Source organism: Esox lucius, chromosome 9 (assembly GCF_011004845.1).
Source record: "Esox lucius isolate fEsoLuc1 chromosome 9, fEsoLuc1.pri, whole genome shotgun sequence".
NCBI classification, from domain to species: domain Eukaryota; kingdom Metazoa; phylum Chordata; class Actinopteri; order Esociformes; family Esocidae; genus Esox; species Esox lucius.
In genome coordinates, this window is record NC_047577.1 from 13151626 (window position 1) to 13174475 (window position 22850).

The following is a 22850-nucleotide window of genomic DNA, read 5'->3' on the forward strand; positions in this document are numbered from 1 at the left end:
ACAGTTTCAAAGTGAACCATCCATTCGTTTGAGTCTACCCAAATAAATGACTGTGAATTCCTGAAAGATGCTGTTTATTTAAATATATATGTACAGGTAGTTTCAGATAATGTATGCATATTGTTCCATTTGGGCATTAGGACCTTCATAAATCATCACTAATATACTACACAATAAAGTTCATAGTTGGGTGTCAAGTGTCTTTCTGAATTCTTTGCATCTGTTCATCCCTGCTTCTCAAAATCTTGGAAGGAAAAGGATTTGAGGAATCAAGGAAAATACTCTGATACCTAGCTGTTGGGAGGTGTCGGGTTGGGCGGGGCTTAATAGAGAGGAACTTTGTTCAACAGGACTCCATCTGCTACAAACAGTCCCAACAGCACTTCTTTTCACTATATGGAGGAATGTACACATATTTGGAGTCTCAACCCCTCTTGTTTTTGTCATGTTGTTTTTAAGACTTGTAATTCTGAATAATGTATTGGTACGGTGCTATGACCCCAGTCAAGGTGATGATTGAAATGACCTGCCTTGGAAACAAAAGCACTGATGTTGGCTGGTTAATGATCCACTGAAAATAAGACTACGCATAATTGAAAAAACAGAACATACGTGACTCATGATAGTTGCAGCTGGCCAACGTACAAAGTATCCTAGTAACGTACAAAGTAATGATCATGTGTGTTCAGTAAGGTGTGAAGGGAGTGTACCTTTATGGTAAAGGGAGAACTGTTGACCGCAGGTGGGGGTGCTTTTATCTACAGTTCCGAAGCAAGCATTAGTTCCAATTCAAATCTGGCAATTCAGTAAGTCGTGCGCTGAATTGAATTGGTATCGAACCGAGCCCAACAAAAAAATGCACATATAAAAATAAAAAGTACATATAAAACTGACGGTGCATAATAAAAGGTAATGAACTCAGTTCCTAGTGGGCAGAGAACCCTGAGGTATGATGAATCTGTGTTTTGTCACGGGATGTGCTCTTACATTTGAGGTCATCATTATACATTGTTCTTATTGTTTCAGGTGAATATCTAGTGAAGGAATGAGTCCCTTAGTCAACAATTAAAATGTCTACTGCAAATTTTGCCATCTAATAGGTGCCATAATGTATTAGGGCATAATGACATTCCCATTTACTGTGTGTTACCCTACAGTTAATGTGTGTCTATCCTGAACCCTAGCCCTTTTTCCATTTTAACTTCAGTGGGGTGATATCAGATTGGGATGCCCTAAGGACCCCGTTTCCATTATAATACTGTAGCGTGGAGTCACAGGGTTCTCTGGGTCACAGGAAGTGATGTAACATTATTAGACGAGACACCAGGGTCAGATGATATGAGACCGTGGAGATAGAATGTGGGGGGGGGGGGGGGGGGGGTCTCATTTTGTATCCTTATCCATTATTGCTTCTGTTCTGGAATGGGTAGCACCATTGAGGCCATCTCCATGTTTAACTATTTTATTTAATTTTAATTATTTGGGGGATCATTCCCGATAACCCAACTGGGGTTGTGATCACCCGATTCCAGTCGGGTTGTTGGGAGGGATCGGCCAACAAAGTCGGATGTTGACCATTAAAATGGTGGTCGCCTACAGTGGTGGTGTCCATGCTAGAACACGTTTTCTCAGAGTTTTCTCCAACCATCTCTATGTGTGGGTCCAGAGTGCTGCTAACTGATGTGGTGTCATTGGCCAAGTGTCCCCAGTGGTCTCCAACCATCTCTATATGTAGGACCAGAGTGCTGTTAACTGATGTGGTGTTTGTTGGCCAAGTGTCCTCGGTTGGTTACATGATACAGCACTGTGTGGCGCCACAGCAGTCCTTGATGATGGTGATGGATTTGGTGATGGATGGCTTGCCTGGAGGCGGTTCAGGGACTTGCCTCTTGGGTTTTGGGGCATCTAGGGTTAGAGAGAGAGAGAGAGAGAGAGAAAGTAACCGCTTGAATATCAAAATAATAACTTAAACTATCAGTTTGTCAAATCAGTATTCAAAAATGACTACTTTCAATTCCATGCAGGGACTTGTACAGAGTTTGAACAAGAACAACTGACAAGTATCTATTTCTTGGTTGTGTGGTTGACCCACTGATCTATTTAAAGATGAAGGGACTAATGTCTACTGAATGACCACAATATGGCATGGACACTTATCTGGCTGGTATTAAATCATATCCACTTGTCTTTACAATATCCGTTTTTTATAGTGGTTTGCTTTTAGTTATGCACTTATGTTTTTCTACATTTGTGACAATGTTTCCGAAACAGTATGTGGATTGTGTGCCGTTTTGATTTATATGAAGGCCACCACTCACTCAGGGCTGCTTCTCTGGCCAGCTTCTCCAGGGGCATCAGCTTCAGTCTCAGGAACTCGGCCATCTCCTTGTCCTCCTCCTGTTCCCTGTAGTGGAGGTTATAGTTGGTTAGAGCAGTAGTAATTGATGGAAACATGCTGACAAACGTCGCCATGTCCTGGTGAGATTTACGGGGGTTGTCAAAAGACACAGCCGGGGTGAGCCTAAACGAAACACTGACCTTAGCTGAAGTAAATCTAAAATTCCCTTATGAGATTAACGAACGGTGCGACAGCAAAAAGACAGCTTTCAGATTTTTCCCTCTGTGTCGTTGGGATCATGACACGTCTACTGTTCCTCTACACAGGGACTCAGCCACGAGTTGAGAGTACGGAGTTACAAATACAGCTTCTCACAGCGTGGAAAATCCCCACACTAACAAGTTCCCACAGCAGACATTTTATATTATCAGTCACATCATCCGCTGAATGAAAAAAGACCCTAAACCGTATCCTGTCTGTCTCAGTGCACTGAATGATCTCAATGGTGTATGCCAGCGCGCCGGACAAGAGCTGCTAAATGAGGAAAAAAAAAAACCCTGATGATTAAATGGGAGGAAAAGAGGAGGAAGAGAGCTGGAAGTGAGATGATAATGACAGAGTAGTGAGCCGCAGTCATCCGTCATGTCCCTCAGACAGCAGTAATACCTTAATCTCTCCACCTCGGCATCATCCACCAGGAAGTCCCTCTTCTGAACCAGTTTATGGATCTTCAGGATCAATTCCTCCTCCCTCTGCCTCTGCTTCTTGGTCTTCTCTTTCTCTGAAGGAGAGAGGAAGGAGAGGAAAAAAAACTCTTATTACGTGGAGTATGTACAGACTAATGTAATATTAGTTTGATTCTGATCAACAGGGAGAACTTTAAACTTGATGGGCAAGGCCGGCTCCCCAATAGTGACTCGCAAATGGTAGATCTCTCAGATTGCAAAATAGCCCCCATCTTTAATTCATTAGACTTACAGGAGGATACGCAAATGCTCTTGGATGATGCAGCGGCCTGTCTGGATGTGGGAATATGCATATGCAGTCATACAGGCCCGCCTCCCAAATGCTCCCCTTTTGCCTAGTGGCCGGAGGCCGTGGTAAGGTCAACGGTAGAACCCCACAGGGAATACATTCCCGTCGGGGTGGGCTTGTAAACTGTACATCCATTCCCCCAGAAAGCATTTATGCTTTGTTTCTCTGCCGTTGACCTTCACCGTCCGACACACTCAACATAACAGACAGGAAACGACATTATCGACACTAGTAAAAGCACGTGGCAATGCTAAGGCAGCAGGCTAAAGTGCAGCCTCAGCTCTAGCCCTCGCCCCCGGGGACAGAACTGGATAGGTACAGACATTTCCCTGGGGGCACAGAGTCACCATAGACCAGTTGATACATTGGAGTGTCACGTGGATAAGGCAAGAGCAACCGGTTCCGGGCATGTCTTTGCCCTGCGGTCGGTGTAAATACAGCTTGTCGGGTAAGATAGTGATATACTACTTCATACGCAGTGACTCCTTATGGGCTGGGATGGGTTGGACTTGGAGTGTGCATGACGCTATACAGTATGCCAATGAATGTCATGGATAATGTATGTATCCGTCTAAGAGATTTGATTCATGCCGTTTATAAGCTTTATGTGTTATGGATGCACAAATTCATTATATTGTTCTTTGTCACTGTTCCAGATTACGACTAATCTAGATTACTCATGCATTCACATGTTCAACCGCTCAAGAAGAAATCGGTCTTCCCCCTCATTTCTTTGTGCTGTCTGGAAAGTGGCCAGAAAAATCTACAGCAGGGTGGTTGAAATCCCTATGTAGTGCAGTATCTGATGGATCTTATTTGAGGTCCAGATGGCCGAATTCCTAGCGTCAAAGTTTGCAAAGATGATATTCTAATTGTTTTAGGATTGTTTTTATTCTCCTTGACACTTCTTTTTGGAGAAGTGTCAACCTTTCCAAATAACATTTCATTATATATATTTCGACCACCAAGTCAGATTGGACCCCATAACGAGCTTTACTCTGGCCATGTGCTTAACACCTGTGATCTAGAGACCTAGAGGTTGTTCAGTTGTAGAGCTGAAGTGGCAGCTGGAGTCCATCATCGGCTGGCTGACACTGTGGCCACAAATGGACCCAAAATTATTTTTGCAGCCGGAGAAAAATCCCACATTCCCACGAAATGTTACCATTGGCTCATGTATAATATGGTGTAATGTAGGCACATACACTTTCACACATCTAACCATAATGGCTATAAATATGTGTGTGAATCGGTGTGTGTGTATATAGCCATTACAGTTAGGTGTGGGAAAGTGTGAGTGTGCCTACCTTACACTAAGGAGAACAAGCCTACCACCTATTACTCCCCCCATGTCCCTGAGAGTTCTATTCAGTTGCGCACCCAGTTTAACTGCCGTGCACCTACCCATTAATCACTTCACCGGGAAGTGGCGGCTGGTGCGCTGCATGCTGTGGCAGTTTATCCCCTCAGAACAGACCATTTCAGATTCTATGCTAACTCCGCAAGCATGAGCAAATTGGCTTAGGCTACATTGAGGATTCAGTTGGATATGCTTGGTCTATTCCCTGAAGGGATAGACAGGATTGTAAATGTTTTCACCTGGGTAAAAAAACTAAACTACTGGAACAATAATCTCCAATAAAAACGTGTTAAAGGTGGACTTGTTTGGCTGCAATGCCAGGCACCATGTTTGGAAAAAGACGCAACACTACCTATTAACAGAAGAAACTCATACCAGCCATATAACATAGTGGTGGCAGCATAATGGTTTGGGGCTGTTTTGCTGCCTCAGGGCCTGGCCAACTTGCCATCACACCCATGAATTCAGTATTGTACCACAGAATTCGTGAGGAGAATGTGAGGCCACACACACAGCTAAAACAGACTGGCTCAGAAAAAAAGGCATATTCAAAGCCCAGATCTCCATCCAATCAAAATGCTGTGGGGGGGACATGAAGCTGTCCATCTATGCAAGGCATCCCTTGAACATTGGCAACAAAATCCTCCAAGCTGATGTAATGTAATGACTAATATATAGTTATTTAAGCAAATTGGGGAAACACCTGCTGTTGAAGCTAGGGTGTGCTTATTTTTTCTGTACTGTAAAAATGCATTACTATTGAAATGTTTGATTAATAAATGATGGTAAAGCAAACTTGTTTGTGTCAGTTAATAACTGAAGTTACCTTGACCTGTCAGTACTGTTTAAGAGAAGACTACATGTCAGATTATGGAAGAAAAAACTACTTTCCAGGAGGCATACATACTTTTTCACATGACTGTATAGAAAGTGTCAGATATAGAGTATACTTGATCTATTGTTCATATGTCCTCTTGATCTATTGTTCATATGTCCAGTGAATGATGTGTTGTGATGATGTGTTTGTTACCTGGTACAGTCACCACCTTCCGCAGCTCCTGTTTCAAATTCATGATATCTCTGCACAGCTGGATATCGTCCATCCTGGAAAATATATTAATTCCAATTAGAAAAGCTTAGAACATAACATTTACAGTGAAATAATAATCAATTTGAATATACATCACTCAATAATAGTCAATTAAATGATCTTAAAATCCTTAATGTCTTTTACATATACCACATACACAGCTCTACTTTGGTTCTGCTTACTGCATGCTTATTGATATCATTTGCCAAGGGGATAGGAAGTGAAATGTCATTGGGCCTCCTGTCCGATCAATCTAGTTCATCAAGCAAGAACTCCTCTGCTGCCCATCGATTCTGCTTAGGTACACAATCAACACAAAGCAAAGCTGTCCGCACATTCTGGCAGACATAATGTAAAGGATTTTACATAAGGTGTTGTACGGTAATATAAAGTGAAAAGACATCGCCATAAAAATAATGGGGGAATATATCGTGTTTTTATTATAATAGATGTCTGTTACACACCCTTTGGGAAAGGCAAATAAAATATTGAATGAACTATCAGTCACCCCTCTAACTAGATGCCTGACCCTAAAAAGCCAACCAAAGGACCACTCTAGTACCCACTCTGTCAGGTCATTCTCCTCTACTAGACACCTGTCCCTAAAGAGACAACCAAAGGACCCATCCGATACCCACTCTGTAAGGCAGTTCTCCTCTACTACACGCCTGTCCCTAAAGAGACAACCAAAGGACCCATCCGATACCCACTCTGTAAGGCAGTTCTCCTCTACTACACGCCTGTCCCTAAAGAGACAACCAAAGGACCCATCCGATACCCACTCTGTAAGGCAGTTCTCCTCTACTACACGCCTGTCCCTAAAGAGACAACCAAAGGACCCATCCGATACCCACTCTGTAAGGCAGTTCTCCTCTACCCCTCTTCCTCAAACATCTTCCCCTCTTATTCGCTCTACCTCTCCAACCCATACCCGTCACACTCTCTCCTCATCTACCTCTCTTTCTGTTCCTCTTCTCCCCTTCCTTCCTCCCTCCATCCACCCACCTCCTACTCCAGCCATGTCTCTTTCTTCCCTCGCTCCCTTCCTCTACCCAACCCTCCTGTTGTCTGCGCTGCACTGTGACAGCTACCATGGATAAGTCTCTATGCAGTTAATCAGACCGATGACTCATCCACTGGCTCCCAATGCTTCACCCTCCATCCACCCCTCTATTTTTCTCAGTCCCTCTTTCTCCTTCCCCTCCCTTCCCCACATCACTCCCTCCTCCAGAATCTCCCCTCTCCCTCTTATACATCTCTCTCCTTTCCCTCCCTCCCTGGCCCTCTTCCTCCATCTCTTCTTTCACTCATCCCTTCCTTTGACTTTCTCCTCCCCCTTTCTCCCCAACATCCCTGTAATTTTATCACCCATTTGTTTGTTCCTGTCTTTCAAACTCTACCCTCCCCCCCACGTCTCCCTCCGTATTTTGTTGTTTTCCATCTCAGTAGACCCCAACGCTGGGTTCCAGTAGACTGCACTCTGACACTCCATCTGCTAGAGAATGTGTGAGTCACACAAAACAAGGGGTATCTGTGTGGCGGCAGTTCAGTAATGAAGCTGTTCAAGCTAATCTGCGGAGCCACATTTCCCTGCTGTCGCTGACAAGTTTCCATTGACTGTCTGCCATCTCGTTATTGAGAAACTAGAAACATTAACAAAGGTTGAGGTAAAATTCTTACTTTGCCAATACAGTTTAAGTACATTTAAATACAAATTAACTATTGTGCATGAAAGAGTAGAGCCGCTGCTCCTCCACATCGAGAGGGGTCAGCTGAGGTGGCTTGGGCATCTGTTCCGGATGCCTCCTGAACGCCTTCCCGGGAAGGTGTTCCGGGCCCGTCCCACCGGGAGGAGACCCCAGGGAAGACCTAGGATACATCCCCCCGGAAGAGGAAGTGTCTGTGGAGAGGGAAGTCTGGGCATCTCTGCTTAGACTGCTGCCCCCGCGACCCAGCCCCGGATAAGCGGAAGAAGATGGATGGATGGATGGATGCATGAAAGGCCAAATACCTTTTTTTCCATTCCACAGGTTGCTTAGTTAACTTGTTTTGCCTGCAATATTCAATCAAACAAGCCACAGCTCACTGTAGGAGCCATCAATTAACTTGTTGGTGTACCCAATACACCTGGCCACTGAGTAACAGACTCAATAGTGCCACAATACAGTCAACCAAGCCCCCAAAGAATCTAACATCCACCTGGTCATCTAACCCTCTGATTACCTGGTCCCATGATCATGTGTTCTAATCAATACAGGTTTGGAAAACAATCATCATGGACTCCCACACATCAATTAGTGTACCTTTGGAGCCAAACCCTAATCAATGACAATGTCATTGTGGGGTGGATCAGTCCATAGCTGTCTCAGCTGACCAACACCATTGGCATACAAGAGCCATTTAGAATCAACGGACAAATGAACAGCCATTGGGAAACTAATTGGCGTTAAATTAGCCATTCACAAGTTCATGTGTTTCACTGCATGAAAACCCTAACGACATTCCATGTAGCTCTTTCTTTATAATTGCATAGACTATGAATGGGATGGATGCCAATTTGTTTCTGCTTTAGCCAGCTACTTTCTGTTTTGGCATCTAATGGGCTTGAGTTACCCAATAAAACATGCTTCATTACAATATTACCAGGCTCAATTAACCTACTTGACTTACGCTCTATTATTTGAGGTGCCCACCATTTTACAACCAGCTTTTTAATCTACATCATATACTCATCCCCCCCAGACAACAAAGGCTATTCCGAAGCGATTTTAACAAAAATCCGGTTACAGAATTTAGGCTGCAGTGATTTTTACAGGTTGGTGAAGATATCCGTACTTACATGAAGCGCAGTTCAGACTCCCTCCTTACCAGTACCTCCCTGAGGCGCTGGATACGAGCCATCTCCACCTCGATTTCGTCTGGAGACATGGTGCTCTCTGCCATGGACACGTCGGCCTGACCTGGAGACCGGAGACAGGAGGAAGTGATGGAACTGAGCCGTCACCCATACATACATACAGACTTATATAAATACATACTGACATACATGCTGTACAGAAAGAGGCGGGATGTGTCCCTTATGTAGATAAATCATATGTTACTACAAGGCAAAGGGCCTATTCTCTTCCTGACACCCTCAGAGTCGGTGCAGCATGATTCCCTATTCATTCCTTACTCAGCCTTTAAGGACAGTACACAGAGTAGTAGGTAGAGAAGAAATGTAACAACATAGGGATGTAACTCTATGCACTTAGTCCTGTCGGGAAATACTGTTTCGACAATTTCCCTGCCTTTATCCAGTGCAGTGCCCGAGGCTTGTTTGGCAGCTCCATTTTACAGTATTACAACCCTACTCTGTCAAACGTCATATCCTAGAGGATGCTCTAGTAAACATTGGGGAGAGCTATGCATACCAAATGATCTGAAATGTAAATTACGGTAGGAAGTTCTCGTTTTGACTAAAATGTTTCGTGTCTTGCCTGTGTTCGTAATTAAAAATCATCTCATACGCTGTCATAAGTGTTTTTACCTCCTTTTACCTCCAGCCAAGATAATAGCGACTCTCCCTGTCATCTTGTCTTACAGTAACTGCCTAAAAGGAATAGAGGTTTCTGGTAAGACGGCTGATGACGAAGAAAGATAACTCACCACCATCAATTCGATGCCCCAGGCTAAAGCACTGTAGTATAATGCTTGGGCTTAGTGAATGTAAAATAACCTAACAAATGGAGTCATGGGCATTGAGTATTATTCATCTTTTGGTGGGGCTGATGGGTTCAGGTTGATGGGTTCAGTGAAGAAGGCCCTTGAGCTAAAGAGAACTGATACTGGTACTGACACAGATCAATGAGAAAGATTCGATTCTCACCGTTTGGGCTGATCCACCCAAAGCCAGGTCCAATGACCTCACAAAGCCACCAATTTAGCCCGTAGCCACCAGAGACTGGACATAGCTACACAATGTAGCCAATGAAGCATATAATAAATTGATATTCCTGATCACTAAGGAACTCAACCATTTGAACCCCTACTAGCAATAATCCAAGGATATTCCACTCTATATGTCAGATTGATCATCAAGCAAATTAACAAGAATCTCATACCCATTGTCACCAGTGATTCAGGTCTGGGGGTGACATCTGAAGTCACAGCTTTGACAAAACATCTGAGTTCACAGCTTCGACAGAACATCTGAGGTCACAGCTTTGACAGAGCCTCTCAGATCACAGTTTTGACAGAAACTCTCAGGTCACAGCAATGAAAGCGAATCTCAGGTCACAGCTTTGAAAGAACATCTAAGATCACAGCTCTGACAAAACATTAGAGATCAAAGCTTTGACAGAACAACTGAGATCACAACTTTGGCAGAACATCTGAGATCACAGCTTTGACAGCCACTGTAAACATTAGCCTTCCATCCCCCACAAGGCAGGACATAAGTATTTCACAGAGGGCCTGTTTTAAAAGACACGCTGGCTGTAGTGTTGGGTGACAGGCCTTTCACTCCCAGAAAACAACAAGTTTAGTGGCCAGAGAGATGGAAGTGATTCTTCTTAACCAATAACAGCTTATTTATCAATCAACAGACTTTTTTAAGGTGAATGGCAAACACTTATCCAAATCTTGGAAATAAAGAACAAAAACAACATCACCTTATTCCAGTTCATTCTTATGTTTCAATTTTTGTTGGCAGGCCGAGCTTTTGACATTTGAGTAAATGTTTTTGTTTGACACATCTGACAAATCAAAAATGCATCCTATGACTGTTCATAGCTGATGCTGATTAAATAGCTTAGCTTGATGTTGAGTCCTTGAATAAAGGTGGAGGCCTAATGCTTTCCATGCTGATGTAACTACAGCTGGAAAACACAGCTGGTACCAATGCTGTCTTAGCTGCAGTCAATAATGCAGAGTGATGAACTGCATACCCGTGGCTAACTGCATACAGTCTCTCTAACTGTCTCCCCTCCATCTCTCTTCTATCTCGCTCACTCACTTTCCCCCCTGTATCTCTCCCTCTTCCCTCTATCTCTCCCTTTTAGCTCGATCTCTCACTTTTCCCCCTTTATCTCTCCTGCTCCCTCCCTCGCCCTCCCTCGTTGTACCTCAGACACACTGAAAACACAAACACACGCGCACACGCGCACAATGCACTGCTGAGCGTCAATACAACGTAGCCTCAGAATTCCTGACTGGTCCATTATGGTGGCAGGGAGCCAGATCTATAATGAATAACTCTGAGTGGCTCTGAACTGCAGACTCTTCTGAGGTGGGGGAAGTTACCTAACGCGAGATCTACTCTGTAAGACCGGTCAGACCAGTCAGCAGGATCGGAGGGTGTGAGAGTGGACTCTGACCCACTCAGGGTGAATGTTTAATACCAGTTGAAGCTGGCCGGTAGAAGACAGTGAAACCCGATCAGAGTACACCCGGGGCTGCGCGAACAGCATTCCTGGATGGCCCAGACAATTCTGTTCATCCTTCCCTTTCAAACAGGCCCTGATTCAATCTACTCCACGATCTACGAACAGACGTGTTGGTAATCCTGGGTCTCAAACCGACGGGTCGTCACTGTCAACCACAGGCGGTACCAAACCGGGCAGACCTTTAAACGAACCTCGTCTTATTACACAAAACTACGTGGCAACAAATCGCCTCGTCGATACCCTGAACATCACTTAATAAATCAAGCGATCAACGTAATAAGAGCCTTGAACCATATGGAGCAGGCCAGACATGAACATTGGCTTGCTGAGGGGAAACAGATTGCGGTTATCTGCAGAGGATTCATTCCAGGATTTCTTTTTCATTAGGGCCCACAATGGAAAAGATTCTAAACCTTTTTTTGCTATGCAAAAATGACAATAAGCTCATTGAACAATGTCTTGTAGTCCCTCTGTGTTTCAGTCTGTTTCTGTCCACTGGATGTCAAATTAACAGGATCCATCGCAGAAGTACAGATTGCAATGTCCCCCGCTGTGTTTTTGTATTCGGATATGCTTCTGGACTTCACTGTCAAAACAGATGGAAGATCGAAGTTGTAACACAAGGGGGAATCAGGGAAGAAGAACGATGAATATCACTGTCTGTCTGTGTGTGTGTGTGTGTGTGTATGTGTGTGTGCGCGTGTGCGTGCGTCCAATCTCTGAGTCTGTACCAGATGGGAAAGGAAAATGGGGACAGAGAATTTATATCTAAAAATAGCTACTGCCTTTTCACATTCAGAAGCTGAAGACTTAAAAGTGTCTGCACCCGACATTCCTCTCATCTCCCTCACTCCTGTTCTTAATGATGACATCAATGGGAAGGTCACTTAAAGGATATACAGTGCAACAGAAGGATTTATGTTGAATGGGTGATAAAAGCTAGTATGGTTCAACAAAGCTGTCAAATGCTTCTCAGTCTGAGTTGAAGTTGAGCCTACACAAACATCCCACAGGCAGCCTCAAAAGCGCATATTGAATGTACGTGAGTGTGGGTCATAATAATACAAATGTTGTGTGCTTTGGCTCTCCAGGGTGATAGCCCTCCCTGCTCTGCCAAATATGTTTTTTGTATCTTTACTATTGCAGCAAGATGGAGGGCGGGGCTTGGATGGTGGGCAGGGCTTACAGGGCTGTCCATACTGATTGGAGGTGTGTACACCTGGTTGCAGTATGAAGGTGGCCTGGTCCCATTCAGCACTCTCTCCTCTCCCCATCGTACATCTTTAATTTTTATTCATAAAACTATAATTTTTTCCCTTTATCCACATGCCGTTTCCCTACGATATTAATTATTTGTTATGACTCAGTCGTCCCTATCTGAGCATGGCGGAAATATGATTACCAGTGTATCACGTACAGTTCTGATGACAACTTGATGCCGTCACCAGCCTATTTTTAACACCACAATTAAAATCAAGTGTTAAAACAACCATGTGACCCCCATCTACTGGCACTGTTAGTCAGCCATTGAGTCTAATGTTTGTGATGGAATCCAAGGCATTGTTTTTGCATTATTTTACCATGGGAAAACATGTCAGTGAGCCACTCTCACATGGCTGAGGTAATGACACAGTCAGCTGGCCGACACGTTTCCTTAAATCTAGGGGGTTTATTTCAATAAAAGCATATACAACTGACACATCAGAATAGAGAGGGTAGATACCAGTAGATTCAAGTCATTAACAATATTAATAAGTAGGGTTCATTAGCCACCCTCCTCCTCAGGAGTTATATTATTCTGTGGTATTTTTGAGGTGATTTGTTTATTTGTTTTTCTCATTATTTCGCTTTGGCCATACATTGTATTATACTCTATAAAAAGTCAAATACATTATATAATCAGTTAACCAAATATTATTAAATTAGTATTAGTATTATTATTTACTGGACAGTTAATTTAAAGTATTTTATTAAATTTTTTGTTCTAGTTTCTTCATTATTGTATCGGTTGCGCTGAAAAGGAAAATCAATCTCCCTTGCCTCTCTCCGCCGTTTGTTTATATAAACGCTGCTGCTCAGAATGCAGGTGCTGGTTTTGACTCACACACTGACAGCCCAGCAGGTCGCCCTCTAGCCTGCTCCTCTTTGACTGCATCCGCTGATGCCTTTCAATCCATGGAATCAAAGAGGCGGGATATTGTCCAAAACTGAACCCTATTTTCTAAACAGCGCTCCAATAAGCCTTGGTTAAGAGTAAGAGTAGTGCGCTAAATAGGGAACGAAGTGTAATTTGGCATTCAGTCCTGGCCAGACAACTTTGGGATGAGTAGTCCTTAGATGAACGTGTAAAACCTTCCAGGGCTCATCTAATATAAATATAGGAAAAGGGCTATATATTTAGTGTTTTAGTGTCCCGTGTGGTATTTAAATAGATGCTGTATGAGGGGAAGCAATCTGGAATAAAAAATCGACATATGTTTATGTATTATGCCTTTATGAAAATCTCCTAATATCAATAAAAGATTACTTCAGCAAATCATTTTTCAAATGCACCTTCAAAATGCATTCAAAGCAAAGCACATGTAATGGTGTTATCTGAAATGACAAGGTACTGAAATGACAACGCAATAGGTACAACACCACATAGAAATCAAGGATTTTTGCTTTGCATTTCTTCACAATACAACATTTCCTAACTAAAACCGTATTCTGCAAAGAGCAATAACTGATAAAAACGGCGAAAACGTTACTTGGCAATGAAAGCGCTCACCTTTGTCTTTTGTCCATTCCGTTTCCGATACAGCGCCGTAGCTTTTCAATGAGCGTTCGGTATCAGAAATTGATTTCTTCAATTCCATCGCTCAAATCCGTGAACACTATGAAAGGATTTGGGAAAGCTATTTTAAAATCGTATATTGATTCCTCCGCGTCTATTTTTCTTTCAGGATAAATCAGTGTCGCCCGATTCGAAGGCTCCACGGACCCGAGACATTGAGCATCTTTATCCAAGCTTACAAATCCCTTGACTTAGGATAAAGAGCGCATGCGCAGTCGGTTCCGGAGGACGGGGTAAAATCGATACCCAGGTTGCATGGAAACGCATCTTGAAAAATATGTAAAATACATTTTTGTAAAAAAAATTCTGTGTACTTTTTTCCCGACGATTATTTCTTAGATAAAATAGCCTAAATCCGCCATTAAGTAGCAACAAAGTTCTAATATGGCTTTTTTCATACATGCTGAAAAGGTTTCGTACAGAAGTAGGCAGTATAATCTGAGTAGATTAATAGCTATAGCTGCTTTTGTCACTCTCTAAATAACAATAATTAAAACGGGTGAGTTTCAAATGCCCTGTAGCTATGCATTGAAACTGAGAATAGCAAGCGCAGGTGGTCCACAGCCTGTTTTGTGTGGCTTTGAAGTGATGACTCATTAGCGAGTGGTTGAGCTATAGGCCGTTGCTAGGATGTCCGTGTATCCCAGATAATGAACCAGTATAATGAGCTTCACCAGAAATTGTATTATAATCACCTTCACTAGAAAATGTTTTGATGTACATAATATAGACTGCGTACAAAGATTAAAAGGTGAATACTAGCTTGTATTATTATTTTATTTTTTCACATTTAACTGGATTCGATCCCAGGCAGTGTTAGTAAAACCATCAAATTAGAATGACTTTGTGTGCAACAATATATTCATATAATTTAGTAAGATTTTAATATCATGCCTTATCATTACCATTTTCTATATCCATCTTTTCCACCTGTTGTTTAGCGGTCTGGACACCTGTACTGCCATCCCAATGCAATATTAAGCTGATCACAAACGATAATCATGCTTACCGACTTCAGGGTAGAAAATGTCAACTACGCAACACACTACTTTTACAATATCTTTGATAGTAACTGTTTACTGCTCAACAAAAGCCACAAGTTTCAAAAACTAAAATGTTTAAAGCACATATCAAAAAAAGAGAGGGGGAGAGAGAGAGGAGAGATTATTACGAATTTTAAGACAGGGTCATGACCTCACACTAGATCAACATTCATTCTTAAATGTCATGATATAGGGTGCAATGTGATTTAATAACACACACTCCTGACAGGCCGTGTGTGCCGGTTGACGCAAAACCCTCCTGAAAAGATTCAAACAACCCATTGCAGAACCAGCCCCACCCCAGCCCCACAGTACATCCCCAGAGGGAGGAGGGCAGACAGGAAGACAAAAAAGATCAATAAGTACAAGCACTTCAAGTATGGTTAGTTAACAAGGCTGGACCCAATGGAGATCAATTACAGTTGAATTAATATAAAGCAACTTTGTAACAATACCATACCACACCTTGTGTATTAGATGACATCAAAATGTCATTGATACATTTCAAGACAAGACAATTTAAAATAGTATTAAATATTCATAAATAAATGTTACCAAAACACAGTTCCATAATGGAATCTCTATCTGATGATTACATACTAGGACCTAAAAACAAAATCTACCAGAGTTTCATTTTGAGTAAGCGCTTATCTGTGCTTTTTGTTTGGAGTTTGTTTATATGAGCATTGAAATGATCGGCTGTTGCCTCTGTGTGCGCCTGGCTGCGCTGCTTAACAGCGGATGTGCGGGTCTCCCCTTTGGCATCACTTTTGCTGTCGCTACGGGTCTCCTCCCGGCTTGGCGTCTACTTTGGGTGCCAGTGTCCCTTCTTCTGTCCCCGTAGCGTCCTGTTTGGGGGTTAACATCCATGCGAGGGCGGCGGAGGCGGTGCCGTCCCCACTTTGCCGTGAGAAGCAGAGGAAGGTGGCCCAGACGAAGGCACAACACCCAGTGAAGGTGGTCCGCAAATACAGGGGTACCAGGGAGAAGTTCAGGAACTGAGGGGAGGGAAGGAGGGCTAGAGTGAGTGGGAAAAGTTGACAGTTGCACTGGATGATGGACCAAAATGTCTGATGTAATGTACACGTCATAATAATGATGACCCACTGGGTGTTTAGAGTTGTTCAAGTGTCACATAATGAATAAAATAGAGTAGTGGTACACAAAGACATTCAACTTACCTGCATGAAAGGCCAGAACATCAGTCCTGTCTGAATAAAATGAAGGTAAATTACAACATGTTATATGTGAGATATTTGGATCCCTCCATGTCTGTGCGCTGCAGATCAAAGCAAATATATGTTTAGGGACAACATTGGACAAAACATAAAAATAATAGCTTTAAACTGCATAACTGATCAATGCACCATTATACTGTATAACAGATATTTGGCTACAGAAGTGCAGTTTCCTACAAAGCTTTATAGCTTCAGTCCCAAACAGAGAGTATTCGAAAATGACATATACTAGTACTGAAGGAGGATGAGTCTGAACAACACAGTGAAGATTAGCATGGCCTCAGCACAGGGCTTCTTACTGTTAGGTATTTTGGTTAGGGTTAGGTATTAAGGTTAGGGTTAGGTATTAAGGTTAGGGTTAGGTATTAAGGTTAGGGTTAGGTATTAGTTCCAAAACCATTGGACCTGTAACTGAAGGGTTGCTTCTTTGAATCCCAAAGCTGAAAAAGTGCTCCCATAAGTCAACTGATATGAGCATATGCCAAAATGTAAGACTGGTGTTAGGAATTAATACTGAATGGTTAACGTTAGCTGTAATGCATTCATTTTTAAAGGTTATGGAAAGATTTATGGTTTGGGAAATGTTTTTTAAAAATGTCTCCACGTGGATGTCACAACATTTCGTTTCAAGTCAGCGGCGTCGCGCATTCACCCGTCCACGACGTCCCAACAAACTCCCTGTCACCCCCGGCCCCCGGAGGCCTGTTTTCTGGTAATGTGTAGACACTGTTTTCTACAAAACCCACATTGAAACAAACTGCTGAACTGGCCGAGGTAGCAGGATAAACTGCCTCGCAATAAAGCATTATGTTATGATGGTCTCCTGTATACCCACCCTACCTTGTAACAACACATTTGATTGTCTCAAACGCATTGAGATGGAAAGCAAATTAACTTTCAACAAGGCACACCTGTTAGTTGAAATGAATTCCAGTTGCCTACCTCATGAAAGTGGTTGAGAGAATGTCAAGAGTGTGCAAAGCTACCATCAAGGAAACAGGTGGCAACTTTTTGATCTACAATATGAAATGTATTTTGATCTGCTTTACACTTTTTGGGTTGCTATGGGATTCCATTTGTGTTATTTCATTTAATTTTTTGTCTGCAAAAGGGGGGCCTACACAATATTAGGCAGGTGGTCATAATGTTTGGCTGATCTATGTATATATATTATTGGTTTTATTATACTGAGTAGGTCTGTCCAAACCACATCACCTGACCATTACTACAGTATAAGGGCATATTTAAAAGTGTCTTTACGAGGTAGACTTACCTTATATGTATTCAAGAATTTCTCCCTCCAGTCCTGAAAAATGTCCTCCTTGCCCTCCAATAAACTCACCCCTTGGAATTGAAATGTCAGTGTCAAATCAAATATGTAATGCATTTAGTAAGATCAACTTACATGAATGGCTACTTTATTTGGCCACAACAAACGTTTGAAAACTGTTCTTCGTGTAATATTTGCTATAGAATACTTTACATTATTTTTAATCCAGGATTTCAGTCTTTCATGTAACCACAAATAAAGACACAAAAAGTGGCTAGATCATCAGTCAATAAATTGTGAATTAACAACATTGCGAAATAACAGATCAGCTCTAGTCCAGGAATTTTACAATGAACTGCCAAGACATGCTATGTGGAACAAACGATGTCAATTATTCTTTTCGGTAGCCGTTATACCGACCTGTGTAAAATACACTGGTGGCCAGCGGAGCCGCGGCGGTCTGATCCAGGGAAAGTTTACGTACAACCATACCCACAGTATTACCGGGAAATCTCCGCTCCAAAAACCTCATCCAGAAGAAGTTAAAGTTGCCATGGAAACTGAAAGCGACCACAGCTACATTCCTTGTCTGACTCCAGTCCATTTCTCCTTCTCGAGTCAATTGGTGAACCAAATCTCCACCAGCGAACAAGCATCCATAAAGGGTTACATTGGTAACCCACGGAAATCTTTTCACTTGTTTTATAAACGCTGTTCGCATGTTGTATTCATGACATATAGCCACCTTAAATCGAAAATGATTAGGAAGGTCGACGTGGAGCAATCAATGTATAGGCTCTTCCGTCTTCTTTCTGAAAAACCTATTTCGATATAATCTTTCACTCACATATTTCGCCTACTATGCATCAGAACAGATATTTCCGATTCAATTTCGACTGAATAAAAACGAATCGAGCATATTAAACAAGTAATATTAAATAAGTCCAAACTAACGTTAATCAAAATAAAAATGCATCTCACAGTGAAATCAACCGACGGTTCATGTGTTTTAAATGAAACCAACTGTGTTAGTGCGTACAATCCCGATGTAGTACGGTAAGTGAACACGCCCTCGTGTGACGTAAAATCAAGCATAAAATGAAGTGAGAAAACGATTATCGCTGCAGTCATGCGAAACGTAAGGATTATGATATAAGGTTCATGATAACTACGGAATCGTCTCCTTACTAGTTATTGGATATTCAATTGCCGTCCCCGCGCATACGTCCTATGCACTGGATATAAAAAACACAACAAAATGTATGCGGGCTTGCGAAAGTTTTGCGTCCACAAAGGCATGTGGATAATCTATGGACTCTGCTCAGCTTGCGTGGCTTTGTATGTGTCCCTTACTATCCAACAAACTTAAAAATATAGTTTTCCCAAATGAAGTTGCACTCAAACGGGTTCAAATCGGTTCAAATAATGACATTTATTTCCCTGCTATGGTGGCAATACTCAATCCAGTGCGTTAAAAAAAGAAATCCTGACCACGGTGGCAGCACTGAGGTCTTTCTATAGCCACTGATTTATTGGGGAGGCACTGCCAAGGAAATACACTATATGCATGGCAATGTACAGTAGTGTCATTATACCTGCATAAAAATATAACAATAATATAAAAATGTTCCTGTTATATCCTTTTAAAGACGAATGCAATTCCTTGAATCTTGAAGGATGAGTTTCTACCCTGTTCTTTTTACAGATTTGAACAAATACTGTAACATAATATAAACATTAATATTAAAACAATTTTGACATTACAATTACTGAGGAGACTTCTATATGAGGAATTGTTTTTTTATTTATTTAATAAATAACAGAATTAAAAAAACATTCCCTCTGGGGCTGTTAATAATGGTGATTTCTCGATAGAGTATTTAAAACATAAATTGGGGGAGAGGGGCAGGTTAAGGTAGGCCTTCAGATGAGTTATTTCTCCCCCACCATGAGGTCACAGAGCAGCAGACAGCTGGTCTGGTTGCAGTTGGGCTTTCAATTCTCCATGGACCTTGACGACATTCAGGTATTTCGTTCCAAATGAATAACAGCAGTTAAAGACAAAGCGGCTCATCTTCCATGGATCCTCTTCAAGATTCTTCAGAGTGGATTTGAACACTCTGTGGTCCTTGTACTTAGTGCCTCCATCTGATTCTTGATGTGGATGTGATCAACCATATCATTACAAATACCACTGTCATGCGGCACATATCGCATGGACAAGAATGCGCCATTAAAGACGTTCCAGACTAGAACCAGAGGAACAATAATAATCTTGGGTTTGTTTCTCTCTGTCTCTCTCAGAGCCTGGTCAAATGGGTTACTATTAGCCTGATCAGAGTTTTCTTTTAAAACCCCTGATTGCACTTTGACGATGACTGGCACATATCTAGGGGTTGATTTGCAGTCAATGAAGTCTGAGTGGAAACTCTTAAAAAAGCTGCCTCTCTTTTGGAGAGAGACGGAGTAACACTCCGGATGTACTCAAACTTGTCATGGCTAGTCAGAGGTGGAAAAGCTTTCTGGAAAAGTGGCAGTTTCCCGACCCGGGACCCATAATGATGGTAGATAGTCTTTTTCAGGTCCTCGGGTAGAGTTACTGCAAACAACTTTGTCTCCATAGCCTTTTCATAGCTCTTGGCCATTGGACGCTGTGGGCCGGGGACTTGAAGTGGATGGGTTACAGAGATGCCCTTGTATACAGTCAAGATTCCCTCACATATGGCCTGGGGTATGGTGGAAATAACCAGCGAGTGACGATGTGCTTGATGGTGGAACCAAGTACTACTAGCTGCTTTGGCATGACCTTGGTCTTCTTTCTGGAGTTCACCATGGCCTCAATGTTTCTGAGGGCCTTTTGGATCCTTGGAGAAATGCTCTGGTCCAGAACCTCAACCGTCTTCTCCTTAATGTGGAGAAGAAAAGGGCTTAGTAATGTTAGCTCTGTTAACCCCTCAAAGGACTTTACTACAGTTTAAAGCACTCAGTATCAATGTTTTGGGCTTGTTGGTCAGAAGCTGCTGCCCCTCCGTGCCTTGGAATGGAAGAAATGAATGAGACATTAGTTGATAGAGTTCCTTATGAACTACAGGTGTAATAACAATCCTAATCATAATAACAAGTTCATAAACAGTCTGTGTGGTAACAGTGGTGTACTGTATTATAGGAAATTATAACATGTGATTATACCTCTACTGCTCAGCTCTCTACGAACTCCTTCCTCGATCTCAAGAAGTCTATTGTGAGCTTTCACCTTCAACATTTGTACACACAGGGAGAGTTTGACGTGAACATTTGCATCACCAAGTTTAAGTTTTTTATACATTTCAACACATGGATTTAGCCAGCTGCGCTATAGCAGAGCATTCATTGAATCTTGAAGGAGACCTTCAAAATGGATCATTAGTCACATTAGTTGCACTACTGGATAATGGCAAACTTACCTTCTCATCAAAGTAACTCTCTACGCAAGATCTTTGGATGGACGTTGAGTCATCCATATTTACTCTAATTTGCTACAGTACACCAATAAAACATCACGATTTCTGTACAAAAAGCAAAACTAAAACAACACAATAATACAACACTATAATACACAAATAAGAGCTATATAATTGATAAATACAAGCAAAACGAGCGGTGGAATGTGAGTGTGAATGCAAAATGTAATTGTAACTCACATTTGAGGTCCAATTAGACGTTCTAATAATTGATTTAACCATCGCCATTGACGATGTGTTTTATGACACAACCGCTAGATGGCGCTCATTGATAAGATACATTCAGTGTTGAAGGACAGCGCTGATGTACACTCACCTAAAGGATTATTAGGAACACCTGTTCAATTTCTCATTAATGCAATTATCTAATCAACCAATCACATGGCAGTTGCTTCAATGCATTTAGGGGTGTGGTCCTGGTCAAGACAATCTCCTGAACTCCAAACTGAATGTCAGAATGGGAAAGAAAGGTGATTTAAGCAATTTTGAGCGTGGCATGGTTGTTGGTGCCAGACGGGCCGGTCTGACTATTTCACAATCTGCTCAGTTACTGGGATTTTCACACACAACCATTTCTAGGGTTTACAAAGAATGGTGTGAAAAGGGAAAAACATCCAGAATGCAGCAGTCTTGTGGGCGAAAATGCCTTGTTGATGCTAGAGGTCAGAGGAGAATGGGCCGACTGATTCAAGCTGATAGAAGAGCAACTTTGACTGAAATAACCACTTGTTACAACCGAGGTATGCAGCAAAGCATTTGTGAAGCCACAACACGCACAACCTTGAGGCGGATGGGCTACAACAGCAGAAGACCCCACCGGGTACCACTCATCTCCACCACAAATAGGAAAAAGAGGCTACAATTTGCACAAGCTCACCAAAATTGGACAGTTGAAGACTGGAAGAATGTTGCCTGGTCTGATGAGTCTCGATGTCTGTTGAGACATTCAGATGGTAGAGTCAGAATTTGGCGTAAACAGAATGAGAACATGGATCCATCATGCCTTGTTACCACTGTGCAGGCTGGTGGTGTAATGGTGTGGGGGATGTTTTCTTGGCACACTTTAGGCCCCTTAGTGCCAATTGGGCATCGTTTAAATGCCACGACCAACCTGAGAATTGTTTCTGACCATGTCCATCCCTTTATGACCACCATGTACCCATCCTCTGATGGCTACTTCCAGCAGGATAATGCACCATGTCACAAAGCTCGAATCATTTCAAATTGGTTTCTTGAACATGACAATGAGTTCACTGTACTGAAATGGCCCCCACAGTCACCAGATCTCAACCCAATAGAGCATCTTTGGGATGCGGTGGAACGGGAGCTTCGTGCCCTGGATGTACATCCCACAAATCTCCATCAACTGCAAGATGCTATCAATGCCAAGTAGAATTAAGGCAGTTCTGAAGGCGAAAGGGGGTCAAACACAGTATTAGTATGGTGTTCCTAACAATCCTTTAGGTGAGTGTAATCTCAAGTAGTGCGTTCCTCATGACTACCGTGGATATATTGAGCGACAGAAGTACCAATGTCCAGCATATTTGAAACCCTATCTTAATAAAAAAAAATACTACAAAGAAACAAAGTACGAAATAAGTTATTTTTTTGTTCTTTCTGGTACTTGTTTTTTTAGCTTATGTCAATAAACCCTTACCTATGATCATAAAGAAATGAAACATTGATTTTGTTGATTAGTCAGTTGTCAGTTGTG

General features: G+C 42.2%; 2 protein-coding genes across 2 annotated transcripts; both read right to left on the reverse strand.

The window, feature by feature from the left end:
* Nucleotides 1-57: 57 nt before the first annotated feature.
* Nucleotides 58-14254, reverse strand: bmerb1 (bMERB domain containing 1). Its single transcript, XM_010872907.5, has 6 exons — nucleotides 14020-14254; nucleotides 8663-8783; nucleotides 5764-5837; nucleotides 3005-3119; nucleotides 2319-2404; nucleotides 58-1905 (listed from the first exon to the last, which is right to left on the reverse strand). Exons 1-6 carry the CDS (start codon nucleotides 14105-14107, stop codon nucleotides 1790-1792), a joined length of 600 nt encoding a protein of 199 aa, XP_010871209.1. The 5' UTR covers nucleotides 14108-14254; the 3' UTR covers nucleotides 58-1789.
* Nucleotides 14255-14364: 110 nt separating this feature from the next.
* On the reverse strand, nucleotides 14365-18644 carry LOC105012226 (mpv17-like protein). The gene is made up of 4 exons (XM_010872909.3): nucleotides 18057-18644; nucleotides 17640-17710; nucleotides 16310-16339; nucleotides 14365-16126 (listed from the first exon to the last, which is right to left on the reverse strand). Exons 1-4 carry the CDS (start codon nucleotides 18355-18357, stop codon nucleotides 15908-15910), a joined length of 621 nt encoding a protein of 206 aa, XP_010871211.1. The 5' UTR covers nucleotides 18358-18644; the 3' UTR covers nucleotides 14365-15907.
* Between the last annotated feature and the right edge of the window lie 4206 nt (nucleotides 18645-22850).

What these genes read in the sequence shown, in the direction of transcription:
- bmerb1 (XM_010872907.5), bottom strand. Translation starts at nt 14,107, where the DNA reads ATGGAATTGAAGAAATCAATTTCTGATACCGAACGCTCATTGAAAAGC. An exon ending in GGAATGGACAAAAGACAAAG is followed by an intron (nt 8,784 to 14,019) that starts GTGAGCGCTTTC and finishes TCCGGTCTCCAG; the next exon opens with GTCAGGCCGACGTGTCCATG. An exon ending in GAAGGTGGTGACTGTACCAG is followed by an intron (nt 3,120 to 5,763) that starts GTAACAAACACA and finishes TCTCTCCTTCAG; the next exon opens with AGAAAGAGAAGACCAAGAAG.
- LOC105012226 (XM_010872909.3), bottom strand. Translation starts at nt 18,357, where the DNA reads ATGCGAACAGCGTTTATAAAACAAGTGAAAAGATTTCCGTGGGTTACC. An exon ending in CACCAGTGTATTTTACACAG is followed by an intron (nt 17,711 to 18,056) that starts GTCGGTATAACG and finishes TTCAATTCCAAG; the next exon opens with GGGTGAGTTTATTGGAGGGC. An exon ending in AATTCTTGAATACATATAAG is followed by an intron (nt 16,340 to 17,639) that starts GTAAGTCTACCT and finishes CATTTTATTCAG; the next exon opens with ACAGGACTGATGTTCTGGCC.